The sequence below is a fragment of the Vulpes vulpes genome, unplaced genomic scaffold, assembly GCF_048418805.1.
Source record: "Vulpes vulpes isolate BD-2025 unplaced genomic scaffold, VulVul3 u000000659, whole genome shotgun sequence".
In the NCBI taxonomy this organism is placed as follows: domain Eukaryota; kingdom Metazoa; phylum Chordata; class Mammalia; order Carnivora; family Canidae; genus Vulpes; species Vulpes vulpes.
The window spans coordinates 134,998-154,432 of record NW_027325797.1 but is presented as its reverse complement, the minus strand read 5'-3'; the positions used below and the strand labels follow the sequence as shown (position 1 = coordinate 154,432).

Here is a 19,435-nt window from a genome sequence, read left to right as displayed (position 1 = left end):
GGAGAATGAGGAAGAACAAACTAGGGGGAAAACCAGAAGCTGACAGAGAGGAGGACAGATGTCACTATCCGGTGCCCTCGCAGGGCCCAGACGTCCTTTCCCAGGAGGGGCCCCCCTCTGTAGGGTGCTTCCCGCCGCCCCGCGCTCCCCGTGGGCACCCGCAGGCGCATCCCCGGGCCTCCAGCGCCTCTGCAGCCGTGGTCTGGAGCGTCCTCCGTGTGTCCTACCGGGGACCCCAGCGTCCCGTCTGTAACCGTCCGGCTGCTGTCTGACAACAGTCGGGGGATTCCGACGTTTGTTGGGTTTGGGGTGTGTGCCTGTCTGTCGCCGTGCCGCGATCTGATCCTCGGGCCGCGTCGTCCTGACGCCGAAACGGTTGAAACACCATCATTTCTGGTGCTGGCGCTGGGCGGCTAGCTGGGTTCTCCCGGCCGACCCGGGCCCCCTCGTGCCGTCCCGTGCCGTCCCGTGCCGTCCCGTCCCGTCCCGCCGGGGGGTCAGCTGAGCTGGAAGGTCCGGCTCGGCCACATTCCCGTGGGTGGCAGCGGGTCCCCGCCGAGCGCCGGCCGCTTCTCTTCTCCCCGATGCCTCTCCAGCGGGGAGCCAGACCTCGGGGCCGCCCTGGGGGGAGCTCCTGAGGGGCCGGCTGCCCGTGGGGGGAGCCCTGGGGCTGCCTGTGTGTGTGTGTGTGTGTGTGGGAGTCGGGGTGGGGACGGGGCCGGGGTCCCTCGGTCCCCTGCGCTGCCTGCCCCCAGGCCGAGCCCCGCGCTCACCCAGCCCCTACTCTCCAGGGCGTGCAGGGTGCCCTCCACACTCTGGTGCGAGGGATCCAGCAGCACCGGGTGTGCACGCTGAGCCCGCCCGGTGAGGGTGGCCCAGGTGTGAGAGCTGCAAGGGCCTGCTGTCCTGACGTCCGCTCCGGGGCCACGCTGACCGCCCCGCGGGCCCTCTGTGCCCCAGGCGCACAGGCCCGGGGCGGGGAGGGGAGGAAGCGCCCCGGAGCCCGGGCAGCCCAGGCCCCCTGGACAGAGGGGGCACAGACCTCCCAGGGCGCTTAGCACAGACCCTGGTGACCTGAGGCTCCCCGGCTGTCACTCTGTCCCAGGGCCCGTCCTGGCCGCGGGCGCAGGCTGAGTCGCAGTAGAGTCTGCGGGGTCCTGACCCTGGCGTCTGGCCGCCCCGGGAAGGCACGTGGGGACGTCAGCTGTGTGTGCCTGGCGGCGCCCCCGCAGGGGCTGGTCGGGGCCTGGGCGGCGCCCCCTCCTCCTCTCTGGGGGTGTCTCCGCACCCCGTGCACAGAGCTCCGGGAGACGCAGAAACGAGCCGGCCGTGCCCTCTCACACAACACCACTTTATTGAACTTGCAACAGCAAACAGGGGCTCAGAGCCGAGGGTGCGCGCCTTCCCCTGGGAGACCTTCCTGTCCTTAGAGGAAAGCGGGAATCCCACAGGGGTGCGGGTGCTGGAGTCGTCCCCCGCCTGGGAGCCTGTGCGGACTCGACTCCGGGTGGGGGCGCGTGTCCTGAGGTCGGGGCGGTGAGAGGCGGTTCTGGGGGCGGCAGGGCTGACGTGGACCTGCGGCCCATGGGCTCCTGCGCTGGGTCCCCGCAGGGCAGCTGGACCCCGGCCTCGGGCCCCCTGGGGCCGGGTGACTGACTGCTGGAGCCCCAGCGCGTGGAGGAGCCTGCCTCCTGGTGTGGGTGTGGGTGTGGGTGTGGGTGGGGGTGTGGGTGGGGGTGTGGGTGGGGCCCACGGGCCTGCCCCCGCTGCCCTGCCCTGGGGTGTCCCGGGATCCCCAGGGCTGCCCTAGGTCAGCGACCTGGGTCTGTGGGGCACGCCCAGGGCCCAGGAGGCCACATCCTGCTGTGAGAGGGCTCGCTCGGCCCGGGGCCAGAACGCAGGCCTGGCCAGGGCCCCGGGGCGCTGGATCCCATTAGCGCTGGGCCTGGGGCAGGCGCTCGAGTCGCCCCTGCCCCCACAGAGCCCGGGGCCAGGCCAGCCCAGGTCCCTCTGGGTCAGGGGCTGGTGTCCCGTGCGGGCGGTGCCGCCCTCCGGGAGGCACAGCGAGACGAGGCAGGGCACGGTGACGGCGGGCCGGAGCCTCCGGGCCCCCGTCCTCACCGCCACGCTCTGCCCCCGAGGCCGGCGAGCATCGAGCTGCCCCGTGGACACGGGGGGCAGAGGGTCCCGGGCCTGTGCGGGGCCTTGGGGCAGCGGGCTCAGCGCCGCCCTGGCTCTGCCCTGGCTGTGCCCGTCACTGCCCAGCGAGGGGCATGAGCTGCAGTGGCCGCGGGGCAGGAAGGGTGTCCTGGGCCCGACAGCGTCATCCCTAGGGGCCTGGGGGGACCCCGTGATGGGAGACCCGGGGGTGCTCCAGGGCCCGGTCCGTCGCGGGGCCTCTGGGGTGGCCTAAGCAGGTGCCGAAGGGAAGGGGCCCCGTTTTTTGTCTTCAAGCCCACCATGTCCCGGGGCCGCCTGCACCGTCTTGTTGCCCCGGGAGGGTGGGGAGGGAGTTCCACCGCCGGGGCTGGGGGGCAAGTTGGACGATGGCCTGGCCGGGAGGGGGTCCGGGCGGCTCAGGCCGGGCGGCTGGGCCCGGGGAGGCTGGCTCCTCCACCCTGGGCGGTGGCTCAGAGGCCGGAGAAGGGAGGAGAGGCCCGGGCGCCGGGGACACTGGCTCCAGGCCCAGGGGCCTCGTGGGGAACTCCTCAGGTCCCGCTGGAAAGAGGCCGACGGGGTCAGCGTCTCCAGCAGGCTGTGTGTCCCCCGCTGGGGGCCCCGGGGGTCCTCACGGCTCCCGCGGGCCCCCCCCGGCTTGACCCTGTGCTCAGCCCCCCACACTGCTGCCCGGGCCCTGCAGTGGGTACCCGCCCGCCCGCCCGCCCGCCCAGCCCTGGCCTGGGGTCCCCGAGGCTGGAGCAGAAGAGGAGAGCCCCAGAGATGAGGACGGGGGCCCCGGGGGCTCTGTCCTCTGTGGGTGGCCCCAGCAGGCCGAGTCGGGAGGGGCCGGGGCCCTGAGCCCACCTGGCGGGGGCAGGTCGCACCGCATCCTGGGGAGCTGGGTCATGGAGCACCGAAGTTGTCTGAGCACCGCCTCGTCCTCCAGGGTCCAGGGCTGGGCCAGAGAGTCCTGGAGGAACTCCCGGAGCCCATCCAGGGGCAGCTTCAGGAGGCGCTCTGGGCGGTGGGCGAGAGTCAGGCCAGCGGCTGGGGTCCCGCTGTGCCCAGGAGCGCCGCGGGCAGTGCGCTGGCCGGGGTGGCCCCTGCCCGCTGCTCCACTCGGGGAGCCCCGCTGCACCCGCCTGCCCCGCCGTCCCCCCGCCCCAGGTCTGGGTGCTGCTCAGAGCCCAGGGTCACTGCCCCTGCCCCCCGCCCCCAGCACACCTGGGCTCCCGGGGGCTCACTTACTCCTGTGCACCTTGAGGATGGTGTAGGCCATGGCCGTGAGCACCCTCTCCCCATCGAGGATGTAGGCATCCCACAGCTTCAGGGTGAGCGAGAAGGGGGTCTAGGGGGACGGCAGGGTGGGAGGAGCGGCCTGAGCAGGGCCCCTGGGGGGCTCAGCTGGGGCTAGGCTAGGTCTGCCATCTGGTCCCCGGCTGCCTCCGACGAGGCCCCGCAGCGCCCCCCCCCGCCCCCCGCCCCCCGCCTCCCCGTGCGTGCCCTCCTCCCAGGGAGATCAGGGACTCCCGGCCGCTCCGGGTTCCGACCCCGGCCAGCACCTCCCGCACCCCTGGGGGCACAGACTCTGCCCGCACTTGACGACACCACGCCTCGAGAGGACCCCAGGCTGGCCTCCCGATGGGCCGAGGGCCCGTCCACACCCCGGGCTGACCCGGCCTCCCCCGGGGGAGCTGAGGCAGAGACGGGCCGCCCCCCGGGACCTCGTCCAGGGACCCTCTGGGCTTCTCCAGGACGGGCTGGGCTGCGAGCCTCAGCCTCAGCCTCAGGACCCCGGGGTCGGGCCTGGCTCGTCTGGAGGGTGGGGCTGAGCTGGGCCCTCCCCGGGGGCAGGGGGCAGGTCCGGGAGCGGGGGTCCCGGGGGGGGGGGGCCTCACCCGGCCGAGGAAGCACTGGAGAAACCATTTGGGGCTGTAGATGCCGGTGGACATCTGCTCCTCGTCCTGGCGGGAGGGCAGGGGGTGCTCAGGCCCCACGCCGCGGCCCCTGGAGCCGGGTGGACGCGCTCCCCGCGGCCCAGCCCAGCCCCGAGGGCGCCCCCGGGCCCCAGGGGGAGGAACGTGACCCCAACTCTGGGCAGCTCGGAGGGAGGGCCATGCCCCCCACCCCCTGCCCCGGGCTCCGGGGACGGAGCCTCAGGAGCTCCCACTCGCCCCCACTCGCCATGTGCTTCCTCAGGTCCGGGAGAGCTCTTTGGAGGACCCGCTCGTGATGTCTCTGGAACCTGAGGAGCTTCGGGAAGCCCGGGACGAAGAAGCCTGAGAAGGCCCCAGGCCCCCACGGTCAGGGCCTCCTCCTGCACCAGGCGGGGTGGGGGGTGTCGGGGCAGGGGCCTCCCCGCCACGCCCTGACCCCCGTGTGCCCACCGCCCTCGGAGCCCTGGCTGGATCCGCTCTTCCCAGAGGGCAGGGCCTGCCTCCCAGGCCGGGGGCGCGGGGCCCGGGGACCCTCGTCCTCACAGAGACCCCGCGGGGCGTGGGCTGGGGGCTGAGGACCGGGCCCGGCTGACCCAGCACCCTCTCTCCTGCGGGGGCCGCCGCGGGGACAGGCGGGTCCCCAGCCCCGAGGGGCAGCGGGTGCAGGCCACGGGGAGGGTGATGGGCGTGCACGGCCCTCTGCTGTGGGGCTTGGGAGTGAGGCTGGGGGCCCCCGGGAGGGGGAGACGCTGCCCCCTGGGCCCCGTGTGGCTGTGGGCTGGCAGGGGGGCCTGGGGGACAAGCCGGCAGCCCGGCGGGAGGCTGGGGGAGCAACGGGAGTGCGTGCCTGGCCTGCAGACGGTGGGGCGGGTGGCCGTGGCTCCGGGACCCCGAGGCCACCGGGGAGGCGGGGCCCTTGCCTGTGGGGGGGCGAGCTGGGGGGTCCCCGCCTGCCCCCCGGTGCAGCAGCCTGCAGGGAGGCCCTCCTGAGCTCCCCGGCGGGCCCCTACCGTGCATGGAGTGCCGGTCGCCCACCATCAGCTGGGCCAGCGCCCAGAAGGCGTCCTCCTCGGGCAGGAACATGAGGAGGACGGCCGCGATCTCGCTCATGCCCTGGCAGTAGCCCACCTCCTGCAAGAGCCAGAGCCCCACGGAGGGCGTGCGCCCCGAGGCCCCCTCTGAGCCCTCCCCGCGGGCGTCAGGCTCCCCCGGCTCCCTCCCAGCCCGGGCTCCCGGAGGGGGCTCCCAGAGGGCGGGGGAGCAGGTGAGGGCCACCCGGACCAGCTGGGGCGCGAGCACCCCGGGCCCCGCTACCGAGCCCTGCGGCCGCCGTGCCAGGACCCCCGTCCTCAGGCCAGCAGGAGGGGCCTCCGTGAGCTGTGCCAGGCTGTAGGGGACCCGCCAGGTCTGGAGACCCCCCAGAGGGCAGGTCGGCGGGGGGGTGGGGGGGCCTGACTGTGGCCCCTGGCAGGTCCCACGAGGGGAGCTGGGCCAGGACACCCCGCGGGGCCGGGGAGCGTGTGAGCTGGGGTCCTCGGGGACCCTTCTGGAATGCGCCGTGGAAGGGGGCGGCCTCCTGGGCGCCTCGGCCTCGTTCCCTTCGGGGGAGTGGGAGCCTTCCCCGCCCGGGCTCTCGTCGGTAGTGCCGTCTGTCAGGGTCCAGACCCGAGCTCTAGGACGGCCGCGGTGCACGCGGGGGCCCCGGGCAGCCCCGGCCCTCGGGCACGCAGGCCCTGCCTCCCCTGGGAGGTCTGCACCCCGCCCCCTGCCCGTCCCGGAGGAGAGAGACCCTCCCCGGCATCTCGGGGGCCGTGGAGCCGAGGCCATAACTGTGAGTCCCGCTGGTCACCACCACTCAGGACAAGGCCGCCCGCGGGGCAGGAGGCGGGGGCAGGGACACTCACCGTGTCGTACAGCGAGTAGGCTGCCAGTACGCAGAACAGGGCTCGCTGCCTAGGAGGGGGGACAGCGGGGGGCTCTGCTCAGTCAGCCCCCGCCCAGCGAGGCCGCCGAGGTGCCGACACCCGCCCCGCAGGCCCCGCGGCCCGCAGGGCCCCTCCGCGGGGGCCGATCTCCGGGGTCAGGTCTGCGCACGGGGACAGGCGGCGACCTCACACGTGCAGCGTGCCGGGGGTTCAGTGCACCCTGGGGTGTCCGACGCCTCCGAGCGGCTCCCGCCGTGGGGTGTGCAGCTCCGGGCTCCCCCAGCGCCGCCAGCGCCCCGGGCCTCCAGCCCTGGAGCGGCCCCACCCCCCCCCCGCACGCCCCCATGGGAGCCAGCGCTCCCCCTGCCCCGGTCCCCGCAGCCCCTGACGCCTCTCCTCCGCTGCCCTGGCCTGGCCCGGCCCCGTGTCCCGGGAACACCACCAGCCCCACGTGACCCCTGCCCCGAGCCCACGCAGCCGGGGCATCCGTGGCCCTGAGCGCACCCCCAGGTCTTCCCAGGTGTCCCTGGGCTGGACTCTGTGGGGGGCACCCCGGGCCCGCCCATCCCAGAGCATCTCGGGGCTCCAGGTCTGAGCCGCCGTGAGGAGAGCAGGGAACGTCGTGCAGGTGTGACCCCGATACAGGCTGCGAACCCCTGGGGTCACTATCTGAGCACGGGGGGGTACGGGGTGCGGCCCCCTCAGCGCTGCCAGGAGCCGCCCGATGCCCCCCGCACGGCGGCCTGAGTCTGCACCCCGGCTCCGCGGCCCCCTGGCCCCGCCCACGGCCCCGCCCACGGCCCTTCCCGGCCCCGCCCACCGCACGCTGCCGCTCCGAGCCCCACATCGCAGAAACAGCCAGAGACGGACAACAGGAGCTTCGCACGGACTGAAGCGAAGGTGGAGCTTCGTCCCGCGGCCAGGCAGCCCCGACCCCGCGGAACAGCGCCCGCACACAGCTCCGCGCCCGCGCCCGGGCTCCCCGCTCCAGGCCGGTCTGCGGAGGGGCCAGGAGAGGCAGCCAGAACCTGTCCTCCCACCTGACCGACCAACGCAGCCACTGGGTCCCTGAGGTTTCGAGGGAGCCGCGTCCGCACCCGCCCCGCCGCTTTCTCTGATGCCCGCCGCATCCTAGCAACGGCCGTGCCGCCGGCGCCGGGTCTCGCGAGAAGAGGCGGCGCTCCCGCGGGAAGAAGGGGTGTGGAGAGGGGCGGGCCGGGCCCCAGGGGGCGGGGCCGGGATCGGGGGGCGGAGCTGGGCCTAGGGGCGGGGCCAGGGTCGGAGCTGGGGTGGGGCGGGGCCGGCGGCGGGGCGGAGCTGGGGGCGGGGCTGAAGGGCCGGGCCGGGGGCGGGGCCGAGAGGGAAAGCCGGGGGCGGGGTCTGGTGCTGGGCACCCAGATCCCAGAGTGAATGCGGCGCTACTGTCCAAACTCCCTCATACACTGTGCGAGGGCACAGTTCTCAGAACCAAACGCTGACAGCAGTTTGGTTTATAGATCTAAAAAATCAGGATTGGTGAAAACACAGAGTGAGAGTGAAAACCTTGACAGAGGAGAACATAGTCCAAGGCGTTAGGTGCCACTTGGCTTATGTTCAAATTAGAACTTGGCTCTTAGCTTCCTGGCAGCCTAAGAGAAAGGGGAGACAGGGGCTATTTCCTCTTCTAAATCAGGAGAAGCAAAGGTTTTGTTAATCACGGAATCGTCTTATATTTATTTTTCTATTGCTATAAATTCTGCAAATTAGGGTTTTTAAAGAAGCACGTTTATTGGGGGAAAGGATGAATTCTGCTCCTCTTGCAAATATATTGGTAACTATCATGTATTTTCATTTTCATTAGTTTCCATGAGTCTTTTTTAATTGTCTAATTTGCTGGTTGACCCTCTTCCTTTAGTGGGATGCCCAAACACTGAGTTTCTTCCAAATTTCTTCTTCTGATTGAGTTGTAGTTTCAAAGCATTGTGGTCTGAAAATATGCAGGGCACAATCCCAATCTTATGGTATCAATTGAGACCTGATTTGTGACCCAGTATGTGGTCTATTCTGGAGAAAGTTCCATGTGCCCTTGGGAAGAATGTGTATTCAGTTGGGTTCGGATGGAACGTTCTGTATATATCTGTGAAATTCATCTGGTCCAGTGTATCATTTAAAGCCCTGGTTTCCGTGTTGATGTTCTGCTTAGAATATCCCTCATTGGCTGAGAGTGCCATGTGGAAGTCTACTATTAGTGTATTATTATAAAGTATCTCTTTACTTTGGTTATTAATTGATTGACAGACTTGGCGGGTCCCACATTAGGGGCATAAATATTCATAATTTTTAGTTCTTCTTGTGGAACAGATCCTTTAAGTACGATATAGTGTCCCTCTTCATCTGTTACTAGAGTCTTTGGTATAAACCCTAATTTATCTGATATTAGGATTGCTACCCCAGCTGTCTTTTGAGACCATTTGGAAGGTAAAGGAGGCTCCACCCCTTCGTTTTCAGGCTGGAATTGTCCTTAGGTCTGAAAGAGTCTGTTTAGCTTGTGTTCTCCTCTATGATATTAATGGATTCTTCTCTCACATTTAGATCTTTCATCCATTTTGAATTCACCTTTGTGTCTGGTGTAAGAGAATGGTCCAGTTTCATTCTTCTGCACGTGGCTGTCCAATTTTCCCAGCACCATTTATTGAAGAGACTATCCTTTTTCCAGTGTATATTCTTTCCTACTTTGTTGAATATTAGTTGACCATAGAGATCAAGGCCCATTTCTGGATTCTCTTTTCTGTTCCATTGATCTATTTGTCTGTTTTTGTGCCAGTACCGCAGTGTCTTGGTGATCACAGCTTTGTAGTACAACTTGAAATCTGGCATTCTGATGCCCCCAGCTCTGGTTTTCTTTTTCAATATTTCCCTGGCTATTCGGGGTCTTTCCGATTCCACACAAATATTTTTTTAAGATTTTGTTTATTTATTCATGAGAAAGTGAGAGAGAGACAGAGAGAGAGGCAGAGACACAGGCAGAGGGAGAAGCAGGCTCCATGCAGGGAGCGACGTGGGACTCAATCCCAGGTCTTCAGGATCATGCCCTGGGCCGAAGATGGTGCTAAACCATTGAGCCACTAGGGCTCCCCCATACAAATCTTAAGATGATTTGTTTCAGCTCTGAAGAAAGTCCACGGTAGGGATCCCTGGGTGGCTCAGCGGCTTAGCGCCTGCCTTTGGCCCAGGGTGTGATCCTGGAGTCCCAGGATCAAGTCCTGTGTCGGGCTCCCTGCATGGAGCCTGCTTCTCCCTCTGCCTGTGTCTCTGCCTCTCTCTCTCTATGTTTATCATGAATAAATAAATAAAATCTTTAAAAAAAAGAAAGAAAATTGTGGGCGACCGCGGACTAGCTGGAGTAACTGAACCAAACCAGGCCCGGACTTGCGTCCCTCATTCACTCAAAAGGCTCGGGAGCCTAAAGGGTAAATAGTTGGTAGACGCTTGAGACAGGGCTTGAGAAATGGTTCTCAGGGCTCGCTTGTACGTGATCGCCCACATTACACAATAGATACAACTTATACTGACCTGGTCATAAATGTAAATAAGGGTCTGTCTGTCCTTGCTGGTCTGTTTACCAAACCTAATATTCCTTTGAAGTATGCACATCTGGAGCAACAAGCTTATCTATTTACCAAGGTCTTCTGGCACCTGGGAGTCTGTCTTGCATGCTGAGAAAGGGGAACTTTGGAGGGTTTCACAAACCTGCTAAAAATAAACACCTTCTTGGCTTTGTTTTGCTCATGCTATAAAATGTTGTAAAACCTTGAATAAAGCTGGAACTGCTTGGACATCATCCACAGTGTCCCTCCTGTCCCCATCTCTTTACTTTTGTTTTCCTCATCCCCTTATCCTCAGGACCCTGATCGTGTTGCTGCAGCGCATGCAACAGAAAGTCCATGGTATTTTGATTGGGATTGAATTAAATGTGTTAATTGCCGGGGTAGCATTGACACTTTCACAATATTAATTTGTCCAATCCATGAGCACGGAATGTTTTTCCATCTCTTTGTGTCTTCCTCAATTTCTTTCACAAGTATTCTATAGTTGTTAGGGTACAGATCCTTTACCTCTTTGGTTAGGTTTATTCCTAGGTATCTTATGCTTTTGGGTGCAATTTTACATGGGATTGACTCCTTAATTTCCCTTTCTTCACTCTCATTGTCTCAGGGTAGAGAAATGCCACTGACTTCTGGGCATTGATTGTGTATCCTGCCACACTGCCGAATTGCTGTATGAGTTCTAGCAATTCCTGGGGTGGAGTCTTTTGGGTTTTCTATGGACAGTGTCATGTCATCTGTGAAGAGGGAGAGTTTGACTTCTTATTTGCCAATTTGAATGCCTTTTATTTCTTTTTTTTTTCTTTTATTTCTTTTTGTTGCCTGATTGCTGAGGCTCGTACTTCTAGTACAATGTTGAATAGCAGTGGTGAGAGTGGACATCCCTGTCTTGTTCCTGATCTTAGGGGAAAGGCTCCCAGTGCTTCCCTATTGAGAATGATATTTGCTGTGGGCTTTTCGCTATGGCTTTTAAGATGTTGAGGAATGTTCCCTCTATCCCTACACTCTGAAGAGTTTTGATCAGGAATGGATGCTGTATTTTGTCAAACGCTTTCTCTGCATCCCTTGAGAGGATCATAAGGTTTTGTTTTGTTTTGTTTTGTTTTAGGATCATAAGGTTCTTGTTTCTTCTCTTATTGCTGTGATCTGTCACGTTGATTGTTTTATCAATGTTGGACCAACCTTGCATCCTGGGGATAAATCCCATTTGGTTGTGGTGAATAATCCACTCAATATACTGTTGACCCTATTGACTACCATCTTGGTGAGAATTTTTGCATCCGGGTTCATCAGGGATGCTGGTCTGTAATTCTCCTCTATGGTGGGGTCTTTGTCTAATTTTGAGATAAGGTAATGCCGGCCTCTTAAGATTGGAGGTGTTCATGCTCTTTATACCTTCAAAACAGCTTCACTAGAATAGGTATTATTTCTTTTTTAAACTTTTGATAGAATTCGCCTGAGAAGCCAGTTGTCCCTGTCTTTTATGTCTCCGGAGTTTGATGATGACTGCATCACGTTCTAACCTGGATATTGGTCCGTTAAGGTTCTCTGTCATCTCATATCGCAGTTTTGGAAATTTGTGGTGAGGGTAAGGGTGGTGGTTAGGCTTAGAGGAAGGGGTTAGGGGTTCGGGGTTAGGGTTCGGGTTCAGGTTCGGATTGGGGCTCGGGTTAGGGTTCTGGTTCCGGTTTGGGATTAGGGTTCAGGATTGGGTTCAGGTTCGGGCTTGGTTTAGGGTTCAGGTTCAGGTTAGGGTTCGGTTAGGGTTCAGGTTCGGGTTCAGGGTTGGGGTTAGGGGTTTGAGTTTGGGTTCGGGGTTAGGGGTCGGGTTAGGGGTTCGGGTTTCGGTTAGAGTTCGGGTTTGGGTTCCAGTTCAGTTTAGAATTTGGGTTCGGGTTTGGGTTCAGGGTTTGGGGTTAGGGTTACGGTTAGAGTTCGAGATAGGGTTCGGGATAGGGTTTGAGTTCGGGATAGGGTTTAGGGTTTAGGGTTCGGTTTCAGGATAAGGCTTGGGTCCAGGTTTGGGATAGGGTTTAAGGTTAGGGTTCGGGTTCCGGTTCAGGTTAGGGTTCCAGTTCTGGTTCAGGTTAGGGTTAGGGTATGGGTTAGGGAATGGGTTGGGGTACTGGTTATGGTATGGATTAGGGTACGGGTTAGGATACGGGTTTATGGTACAGGTTAGGGTACGGGTTAGAGGTTAGGGTAGGGTGAGGGTACAGGTTAGGGTATGGGTTAGGGTATGAGTTAGGATACGGTTTTTTGTACCCCATTTTTTGTCTTCAAGCCCACCATGTCTGGGGTGGCACCGGCCTGCACGTCTGAACCGTGCACCATCCTGCAGCTGGACACGTTGCACCGGGAGGGTGGGGAGGGAGTTCCACCGCTGGGGGGGAGGTTTGACGATGGCCTGGCCGGGAGGGGGTCCGGGCGGCTCAGGCCGGGCGGCTGGGCCCGGGGAGGCCGGCTCCTCCACCCTGGGCGGTGGCTCAGAGGCCGGAGAAGGGAGGAGACCGGGCGCCGGGGACACTGGCTCCAGGCCCAGGGGCCTCGTGGGGAACTCCTCAGGTCCCGCTGGAAAGAGGCCGACGGGGTCAGCGTCTCCAGCAGGCTGTGTGTCCCCCGCTGGGGGCCCCGGGGGTCCTCACGGCTCCCGCGTGGCCCCCCGGCCTGACCCTGTGCTCAGCCCCCCACACTGCTGCCCGGGCCCTGCAATGGGTACCCGCCCGCCCAGCCCTGGCCTGGGGTCCCCGAGGCTGGAGCAGAAGAGGAGAGCCCCAGAGATGAGGACGGGGGCCCCGGGGGCTCTGTCCCCTGTGGGCGGCCCCAGCAGGCCGAGTCGGGAGGGGCCGGGGCCCTGAGCCCACCTGGCGGGGGCAGGTCCCACCACATCCTGCGGAGCTGGGTCATGGAGGCCCGAAGGTGTCTCAGCACGGCCTCGTCCTCCAGGGCCCAGGGCTGGGCCAGAGAGTCCTGGAGGAACTCTCGGAGCCCTTCCAGGGGCAGCTTCAGGAGGCGCTCTGGGCGGTGGGCGAGAGTCAGACCCAGAGGGCCCCGCCCTGGGGCCCCCGGGGCCCCCAGGCCAGCGGCTGGGGTCCCGCTGTGCCCAGGAGCGCCGCGGGCAGTGCGCTGGCCGGGGTGGCCCCTGCCCGCTGCTCCACTCGGGGAGCCCCGCTGCACCCGCCTGCCCCGCCGTCCCCCCGCCCCAGGTCTGGGTGCTGCTCAGAGCCCAGGGTCACCGCCCCTGCCCCCCGCCCCCGGCACACCTGGGCTCCCGGGGGCTCACTTACTCCTGTGCACCTTGAGGATGGTGTAGGCCATGGCCGTGAGCACCCTCTCCCCATCGAGGATGTAGGCATCCCACAGCTTCAGGGTGAGCGAGAAGGGGGTCTAGGGGGACGGCGGGGTGGGAGGAGCGGCCTGAGCAGGGCCCCTGGGGGGCTCGGCTGGGGCTAGGCTAGGCCTGCCATCTGGCCCCCGGCTGCCTCCGACGAGGCCCCGCAGCGCCCCCCCCCTCCGCCTCCCCGTGCGTGCCCTCCTCCCAGGGAGATCAGGGACTCCCGGCCGCTCCGGGTTCCGACCCCGGCCAGCACCTCCCGCACCCCTGGGGGCACAGACTCTGCCTGCACTTGACGACACCACGCCTCGAGAGGACCCCAGGCTGGCCGCCCGATGGGCCGAGGGCCCGTCCACACCCTGGGCTGACCCTGTCCCGTGGGACCTGGAGGAGCCAGGAAGGCACAAGGCGCCCCCGCGGACCGCGGCTCCGGGTCTGGGGTGCGTTCCTGGCAGCCCGTGCAGCGCTGGGACGGGGGACTGGGGAGACACCCGGGGATGTCCTGGGGGACAGGGTGCAGACAGCTGGCCCCAGCCCCCCCCATGTCCTGCCCGGGGCCCAGGACGGGCTCTCACATTGGCCTCGCGGGGGCTGGGGCCGGGCAGCTCCTTGTCCCTGGAAGGCAAGAGACGCAGAGCCCTGAGGCCCCAGCCCCCCAGCCCCCCCCCCCGCCCCCCGTCTGCACCCAGGTGCAGCCCTCGGCAGTGCAGGTGACGGCAGCAGGATGCCGGGCGGAGGGCCGGGGCTGCTCCGATCAGGCCCGTGGCCCGCAGTCCTGCCAATTCAGAGCATTTCTTCCGGAGCCACCTAGACAGGGCCGTGTGTGCACATGTCACCATCCTCACCCTGCTTGTGCCGTGAGACGACCAAGTGTCTGTGCGGTGACCCGGCGCTCGGCTCCCACGGACCTCCTGTCTGCGTGTCGGGAGGGGGCCGCGGTGACCGGAGCCACGGCGGTGGGGTGGACAGAGCAGCCTCCGTGGGAAGGGTGTTGGTGTGTTCAGGCCCCACGAGCAGGGCGTAGGTGTCCTCGCACACGGCGCACACTCAGCGGGCCGCCCCAGGGACCCCGGCCCTGCCTTGGGGCCCTCGTGCCGCACACGGTGGCGTGGAATTCCTGCTCACGCTGGAGACAAAGCGAGTGTGTGTGTCAGAACCTGAGCTGTTGATTCACGCCTCTGAGCAACTCCTTTGACTTTTTCCCTAGATCTTCAGCAATTAAGGAGTTTTTTTCGAAGCCCAAGTACAACCACATTTTGAAGCCAGAAGACTGTCTGTCTGAACCGTGCACCATCCTGCAGCTGGACACGAGAACCGTGCAGATCGCTGACCTGGAGGTGAGAGCCCCGGAGGCTAAGTGGGCGGCGCTCGGACCAGACTCTGTGCGAATAAACAGGTTGAGGAAACTTGCCTTTGATTTTCTGAGTCTTGTCTTTTTTATGCTCTGATTTTATATTTTTACATTATTTTTTCATGTACCTCTTTAACACCATCAGTAATTTTTATATTTATGTTTAATATTTTCAGCATCTTGAGATTCTAATAAATTATATCTAGTTTCTTCAAGGATTTCAAGTTAAAAATTTTTTTTCTAAGTTGTGCTGCCGTGGATGACAAAATTCTTAATTCTTACTCTTACATTCCCCCTGTTGCCACGAGGTGGCGCGTGTGCATTCAGGAGCGGCTCATTTTCAGGGTGTGCTCAGAGGTGCAAAGCTTGGGAGCGGGTCCCTGGAACCCCCTGGAGCTCAGCCGGGAGCTAAGCTGTTGGCTCTGCACTTAGTTTCGCAGTATAGAGAGGCCCGGTTCTTTATGCCAAGAATGAGAAGAAATAGGATTCCACTCAAATATGGGACCAGAAAATGAGGCAAGTGAGGCCCACGTTGCTTGAAACCTTTTCTGATTATCTGCCGCATGTGAATTTGTGCTGCCAGCTTTAGTGGTTCTTTCCCGAGGAGCAGGTTTGCTGTGTTTGGCTACACTAGCAAGTTGCATCCACAGTTACTGGACTAGACGTGGGCCCGGCAGTGCAGCGGCATTGAGCGGGGCTGGCGGGGGGACAGCTGCTAGTTCCTGCCCGGAGCCCTCCCGCCTGCTGTCACGCGCTCACGGCAGCCGCGTCCCTTCCTTATCGTTGCCTGAACAGACCACGAGCGGTGAGCTGCACTTTGAGATCAGGAAGGCCGGCGCGCTGCATGGATTCACTGCCTGGTTCAGTGTCCGGTTCCAGAGCCCGGAGGAGGACGAGCCGCAGCTGGTGCTGAGCACAGGCCCGTTTCACCCGTGAGTGTGCAGCACCCGCAGGGGCTCCGCTGCCCCGGGAGGAGCAGGTGCAGGTCCCCTGCTGCGAGGCCGTCGTGGAGGCAGCGGCGTGTGCGGGCGGTGGGCGGGGGACCCGGACCGTGCCCCACCCCCCCCTGCCCTGGGCTGCCCTGCCTGCCCTCTGACCCCTGCATGAACGGGCGGAGCGCACTTTGCCTGCCCCAGTGGCCCTGGACGCTGCTTCAGCTTCCCATGGTCTAATACAAGCACAACCCATGGAATTTTAGGGGCTTTTAACTCCCCAAGACTTTCTTGGGGAAGGTCAGTGTTTCTTGAGACAAATTTTTTTTAAAGATTTTATTTGAGGGAGAGAGTGGGTGAGAGAGCACATGAGCAGAGGCGGGGGCAGGGGAGGGGGAGGCAGATGCCCCACTGAGCAGGGAGCCCGATGCGGGACTCGATCCCAGGCCCCGGGGTCATCCCTGAGCCAAGGCATATGCTCCCCGGACCGAGCCCCCAGCCACCCCCGGGACACTTCTGTGCAGTAGCATCTTGATGCTGCTCGCTGCTCCGGTGAGCCGGGCGCTGCGGTCCGCCTCGGAGCTGGACCCAGCAGCCCGGCAGCGCTGCCTTCCTGGGACCTCCGCGGGCCTGTGCGGTAGGTGCCCGGGGCCGGGGCGGGCAGCTGCGCTGCTCGGGTCAACACTGGCTGCAGCGGGGGTCCTCGGGGCCTCGCGTCTGTCTGCACCACAGGAGCCAGGCTGTTGGCCGGAGCGTCCGTGGAGCTGGCGGGGCCAGGCCTCCGGCCGCCCTTCCCAGTCCCGGCACACAGATGCGAGCTGTCACCAGTCGAGGGCGGGAACTCAGGCCCCTGGGGTCGTGCGCCCGCACACCGTGGGATGGGGCAGGCAGGTGCCGAGCCCGGGCAGCGCTCTGGGACGCGGGGACAGGGGCCCTCACGGCGACTGGGGCCGGAGGGACGTGAGGGCTGAGCGTGACCCCGAGGCCGTGGAGCCGTGTCCTCAGGGCCTGCAGAACCCAGAGAGTGTGGAGCGTGACCGTTTGTCCCAGATGTCGCACTTGCCACTCACCCTCCAGCCCGACTCCCAGGGGCAGTGACCTTCCTGCGCTGCGGAAACTAGAACTCGGCATTGGCAGCCTAGGGACCAGGCAGGGACGCGGTAGACGCCCGTGCCAGGGTGCTGGGCCCTGGGAGCACCTAGAGCCGCGTGCTCACTGGGCTGTGGCCCAGTCCCTGGCGCCCACAGAGGCCTCGCCGTGGGCCTGGTGCGTCTGCCCCGCGGGAGAGCCTGGGGGTCCGCCCCACAGAGGTGACGCATGCCCCGTGTCTTGCAGAACCACCCACTGGAGGCAGGTGCTGTTTATGATGGACGAGCCCATGTCCATGCTCTCGGGAGATGTGGTCACAGGCTCGGTTGTGCTGCAGAGAAACCCCGTGTGGAGGAGGCACATGTCCGTGGCGCTCAGCTGGTCCGTCACTTCCACACAAGACCCCACATCGCAGAAAGTAAGGCTCGTGCCGCAGGGCGGGTGGGCGCTGGTGCTGGGAGACGGGCGTGGCGGTCGCAGTGCCACGGCCTCAGCCTCGCGCGCCTGCGCTGCTTTCTCACCCTCCTCGCGGGCAGTTGGTGCTGTTATTGGTAGAACAGGAAACGGGGGCAGGAAGGTGAGTCTGAGGGCAGGGGCCCAGCCAGGGCCACCCTTCCCGTGTCCAGGAGGCCCCGGTGGAGAGCGGGCCGGGCCGCCGTTCCCACACCTGGTGCAGGACGGCAGAGGGGACGCGACGGTTCTCCTCTGGTCTCCTACCTGCTTTGTGCTAATTTTATGTCAAAGTCTTAATGTTGGTCATTAAGAAACTTCTCCGCCTGAAGCTCTTGGGTGCGATCCTGAGTCGTCATCAGGAGGTGCTGCGTGTGAGTCACACTCAAGCGGTTTATTATGACTGATTTGCTTGGTCTGTTTCCAGGTGGGAGAGAAGGTCTTTCCCATCTGGAGACGACGGTCGAAGTTGTGGGAAGCAGGTGCTGCAGGAACGAGCCCGGGCGGAGACGCGCTTGGATGTGAGCCCGCGTTCCTGTGGCCCGCGAGCTCCCCTGCCCGGCGGCGGGACACCCGTGTGCGTGCGCGCTCCCTTCCTCGGGCCTCCACAGGCGCCGCGTGGGGCTCGGCGGGGACCCCTCACCCCTGTCACTGCCCGTGTCTGTGCTCTAGAAGTAGGCGTTGTCCCCAGGTGTCCACAGTCTGGCTCGTGGCCGAGTCGGTGGCACCGTGTCCCTAAGCTAGGTCTAGATCTCAACTCGCAGGGCGCACGCGCATCACCTTGTACTCCTGTGAAAGTGGCTGTTCACGCATCATGTGTCATGGTGTCCTTGCTGCCTGGGCCCCTCCCTGTCGTGCGAAGGCGGGCGCCCCAAAGCCGTGCAGGGCCTGGAGGCGGCGATGCATGTGACGGGACTCTGCATGGATAGCACAGTCGTAGAGATGTCTTCCACGTAAATTATGTGTTGGCGCAGAGCACATACTCAATAAATATTTTTAAAGAAATGAGTGTTGGCGTGTTTCCGTGCGCGTGTGCTGTGTCGGCAAGCGCGGGGTCCTACCGCGTGTGCTGCTTTGTAGCCTTTCTCCCCTGGTGTGAAGGAACGTCCCTGCCTGTAGGTCCAGGTCTACGTCTTTTGGTGTGTACTGCTTTGACTTTTAGTTGACTTTACATTGCAGAATGAACGGTATGTCCCCACCGCGTGAGTGACGGGCGTGCAGGTGCGCATCTCCTGGAACAAGCACTGGACCGAGACCGTCAGCCGCGAGCGGCCGCCCCAAGTGCCCGGCACGCAGTGCCTCCGAGGGTGGTGCCCCCGGTGACGCGCAGCTTCCTGGGGCCGGTGGGGCACACGGGCCGCTTCTGGAGCCCGAAGCTTGTGCCGCCCACACTCCTAGGCTGAGGCTTCCGGCGGGGGGGCCATTAGGGGCAGGTGTTTGGGAGGTGCTTAGGCCTCGAGGGGGCCCCCGGGACGGACTCGAGCCCTTCCAGGGGAGAGCCCCGCAGAAGGCGGCTGCCTGGGGACCAGGCCGGGTCTCCAGGTCCCAGGGGGGAGGCCGCCGGGCTGGGGCACGTCCAGCCCCCAGGGCCATTAAAGCCTCCGGGCCGGTGCCATCCAGGCCCTGTCCCTCACTGAGGCATGTCCAGCCCCCGGGCCGTTGAAGCCGCCGGGCCAGTGCCATCCGGGCTGTGTCCCTCGCTGTGGGCGTCGCTCAGCTCACGGGCACCTGTGAGCCCCGACCCCGTGTTTGCCGCGGGTTCCCGCCGCGTCCTGCCCCGCCGGTGGTCAGCGGGTGGCCAGCGGGTGGCCTCCCGGGCCCGGCCCCGGCAGGTGCGGCGGGTGGTGCGTGTGGGCCCGCGCGTTCCCCTTGGGTGCACAGCTGCCGTGGGGCTCCCGGGAGCCAGGGCCCTCAGCGTCGGCGTCCTTGGCGGGGCCGGCTCGAAGCCCTTCATAGGCTTGTTCTTTGAACACCTGCTCCGTGGCTTAGTCTTCTCTCTATTTTGATAAACAGAAGTTCCTAAGTTTTATTTTGTCCGATTCGACATTATTTTCCTTAAGGATACACTTGCTGCGTCCGGTGGAAGGAATCTGCTCTCCGTTTCCGGCTCCGTCGGTCGCCCTGGCGCACAGCTCAGCGCCCCCAGCCTCGGTTTCTCCCGGGCCGTCAGGGCGGGCTCGGGATTCGCGTCCCCGGGGGTGGCTGCTCCGGCGGTGGAGTTGCAGCTTCTGTCCTCTCCTGCTGCCCGCACCCTCGCTTTCTCCTCTAGAGCTGCTGCGGCGGCAACAGCATGTTTTGATTTATTTTCAGTATCTCCTGGGTCCAAGTATTTCTAATTCCCATTATGAGTTCTCCTGCTGTCCCAGGGCTATTTAGAAATTGTGGCTTAATTTCCAAAGGTGGAATTTTCTAGGTATTTTTTCTTATTAATCTCTAGCTGAATGTCCCTGTGCTCAGAGGACGACCTGAGTGATCTCACTCCCCTGAGGTCACAAGGACTTGAATGTGCGTCATGCTGTCGGATGACGCGGAGGCCACCATGTCGCCGGGATCGGCTCGGGCAGCCGTGTTGCATGTTGCTCCCTTGGCCCCGATGCTTCGGCCACTTGTGCCTCCTCGTCCCCTCAGGCAGCCGCCACGGGAGGAAGCAGGGCCTCCGAGGACACAGTTGCA

At 63.8% G+C, this 19,435-nt stretch overlaps 2 protein-coding genes across 2 annotated transcripts; one reads left to right on the top strand and one right to left on the bottom strand.

Annotated features, from left to right (window-relative positions):
- Window positions 1-1,609: 1,609 nt before the first annotated feature.
- LOC140597437 (USP6 N-terminal-like protein) lies at window positions 1,610-7,149 on the bottom strand. Its single transcript, XM_072745738.1, has 8 exons — window positions 6,843-7,149; window positions 6,002-6,050; window positions 5,108-5,228; window positions 4,345-4,439; window positions 4,059-4,124; window positions 3,409-3,508; window positions 3,025-3,177; window positions 1,610-2,718 (listed from the first exon to the last, which is right to left on the bottom strand). Exons 3-8 carry the CDS (start codon window positions 5,205-5,207, stop codon window positions 2,450-2,452), a joined length of 783 nt encoding a protein of 260 aa, XP_072601839.1. The 5' UTR covers window positions 5,208-5,228; window positions 6,002-6,050; window positions 6,843-7,149; the 3' UTR covers window positions 1,610-2,449.
- On the top strand, window positions 6,732-17,767 carry LOC140597436 (protein arginine N-methyltransferase 2-like). Its single transcript, XM_072745737.1, has 5 exons — window positions 6,732-6,922; window positions 14,148-14,277; window positions 15,087-15,223; window positions 16,559-16,730; window positions 17,190-17,767. The coding sequence occupies exons 1-5, from the start codon at window positions 6,747-6,749 to the stop codon at window positions 17,499-17,501; spliced, it is 927 nt and encodes a 308-aa protein (XP_072601838.1). The 5' UTR covers window positions 6,732-6,746; the 3' UTR covers window positions 17,502-17,767.
- The last annotated feature ends 1,668 nt before the right edge of the window (window positions 17,768-19,435 follow it).

Bases quoted from the DNA above. Each gene is read 5' to 3' on its own strand.
- LOC140597437 (XM_072745738.1), bottom strand. From the start codon at position 5,207: ATGAGCGAGATCGCGGCCGTCCTCCTCATGTTCCTGCCCGAGGAGGAC. The intron at 4,125-4,344 runs GCGAGTGGGGGC...CCCTCCCGCCAG, and splicing joins CGGACCTGAGGAAGCACATG to GACGAGGAGCAGATGTCCAC. The intron at 3,509-4,058 runs GTGAGGCCCCCC...CCGTCCCCCTAG, and splicing joins TCCAGTGCTTCCTCGGCCGG to ACCCCCTTCTCGCTCACCCT.
- LOC140597436 (XM_072745737.1), top strand. From the start codon at position 6,747: ATGCCCCCCGCACGGCGGCCTGAGTCTGCACCCCGGCTCCGCGGCCCC. The intron at 15,224-16,558 runs GTGAGTGTGCAG...CGTGTCTTGCAG, and splicing joins AGCACAGGCCCGTTTCACCC to AACCACCCACTGGAGGCAGG. The intron at 16,731-17,189 runs GTAAGGCTCGTG...GTCTGTTTCCAG, and splicing joins AAGACCCCACATCGCAGAAA to GTGGGAGAGAAGGTCTTTCC.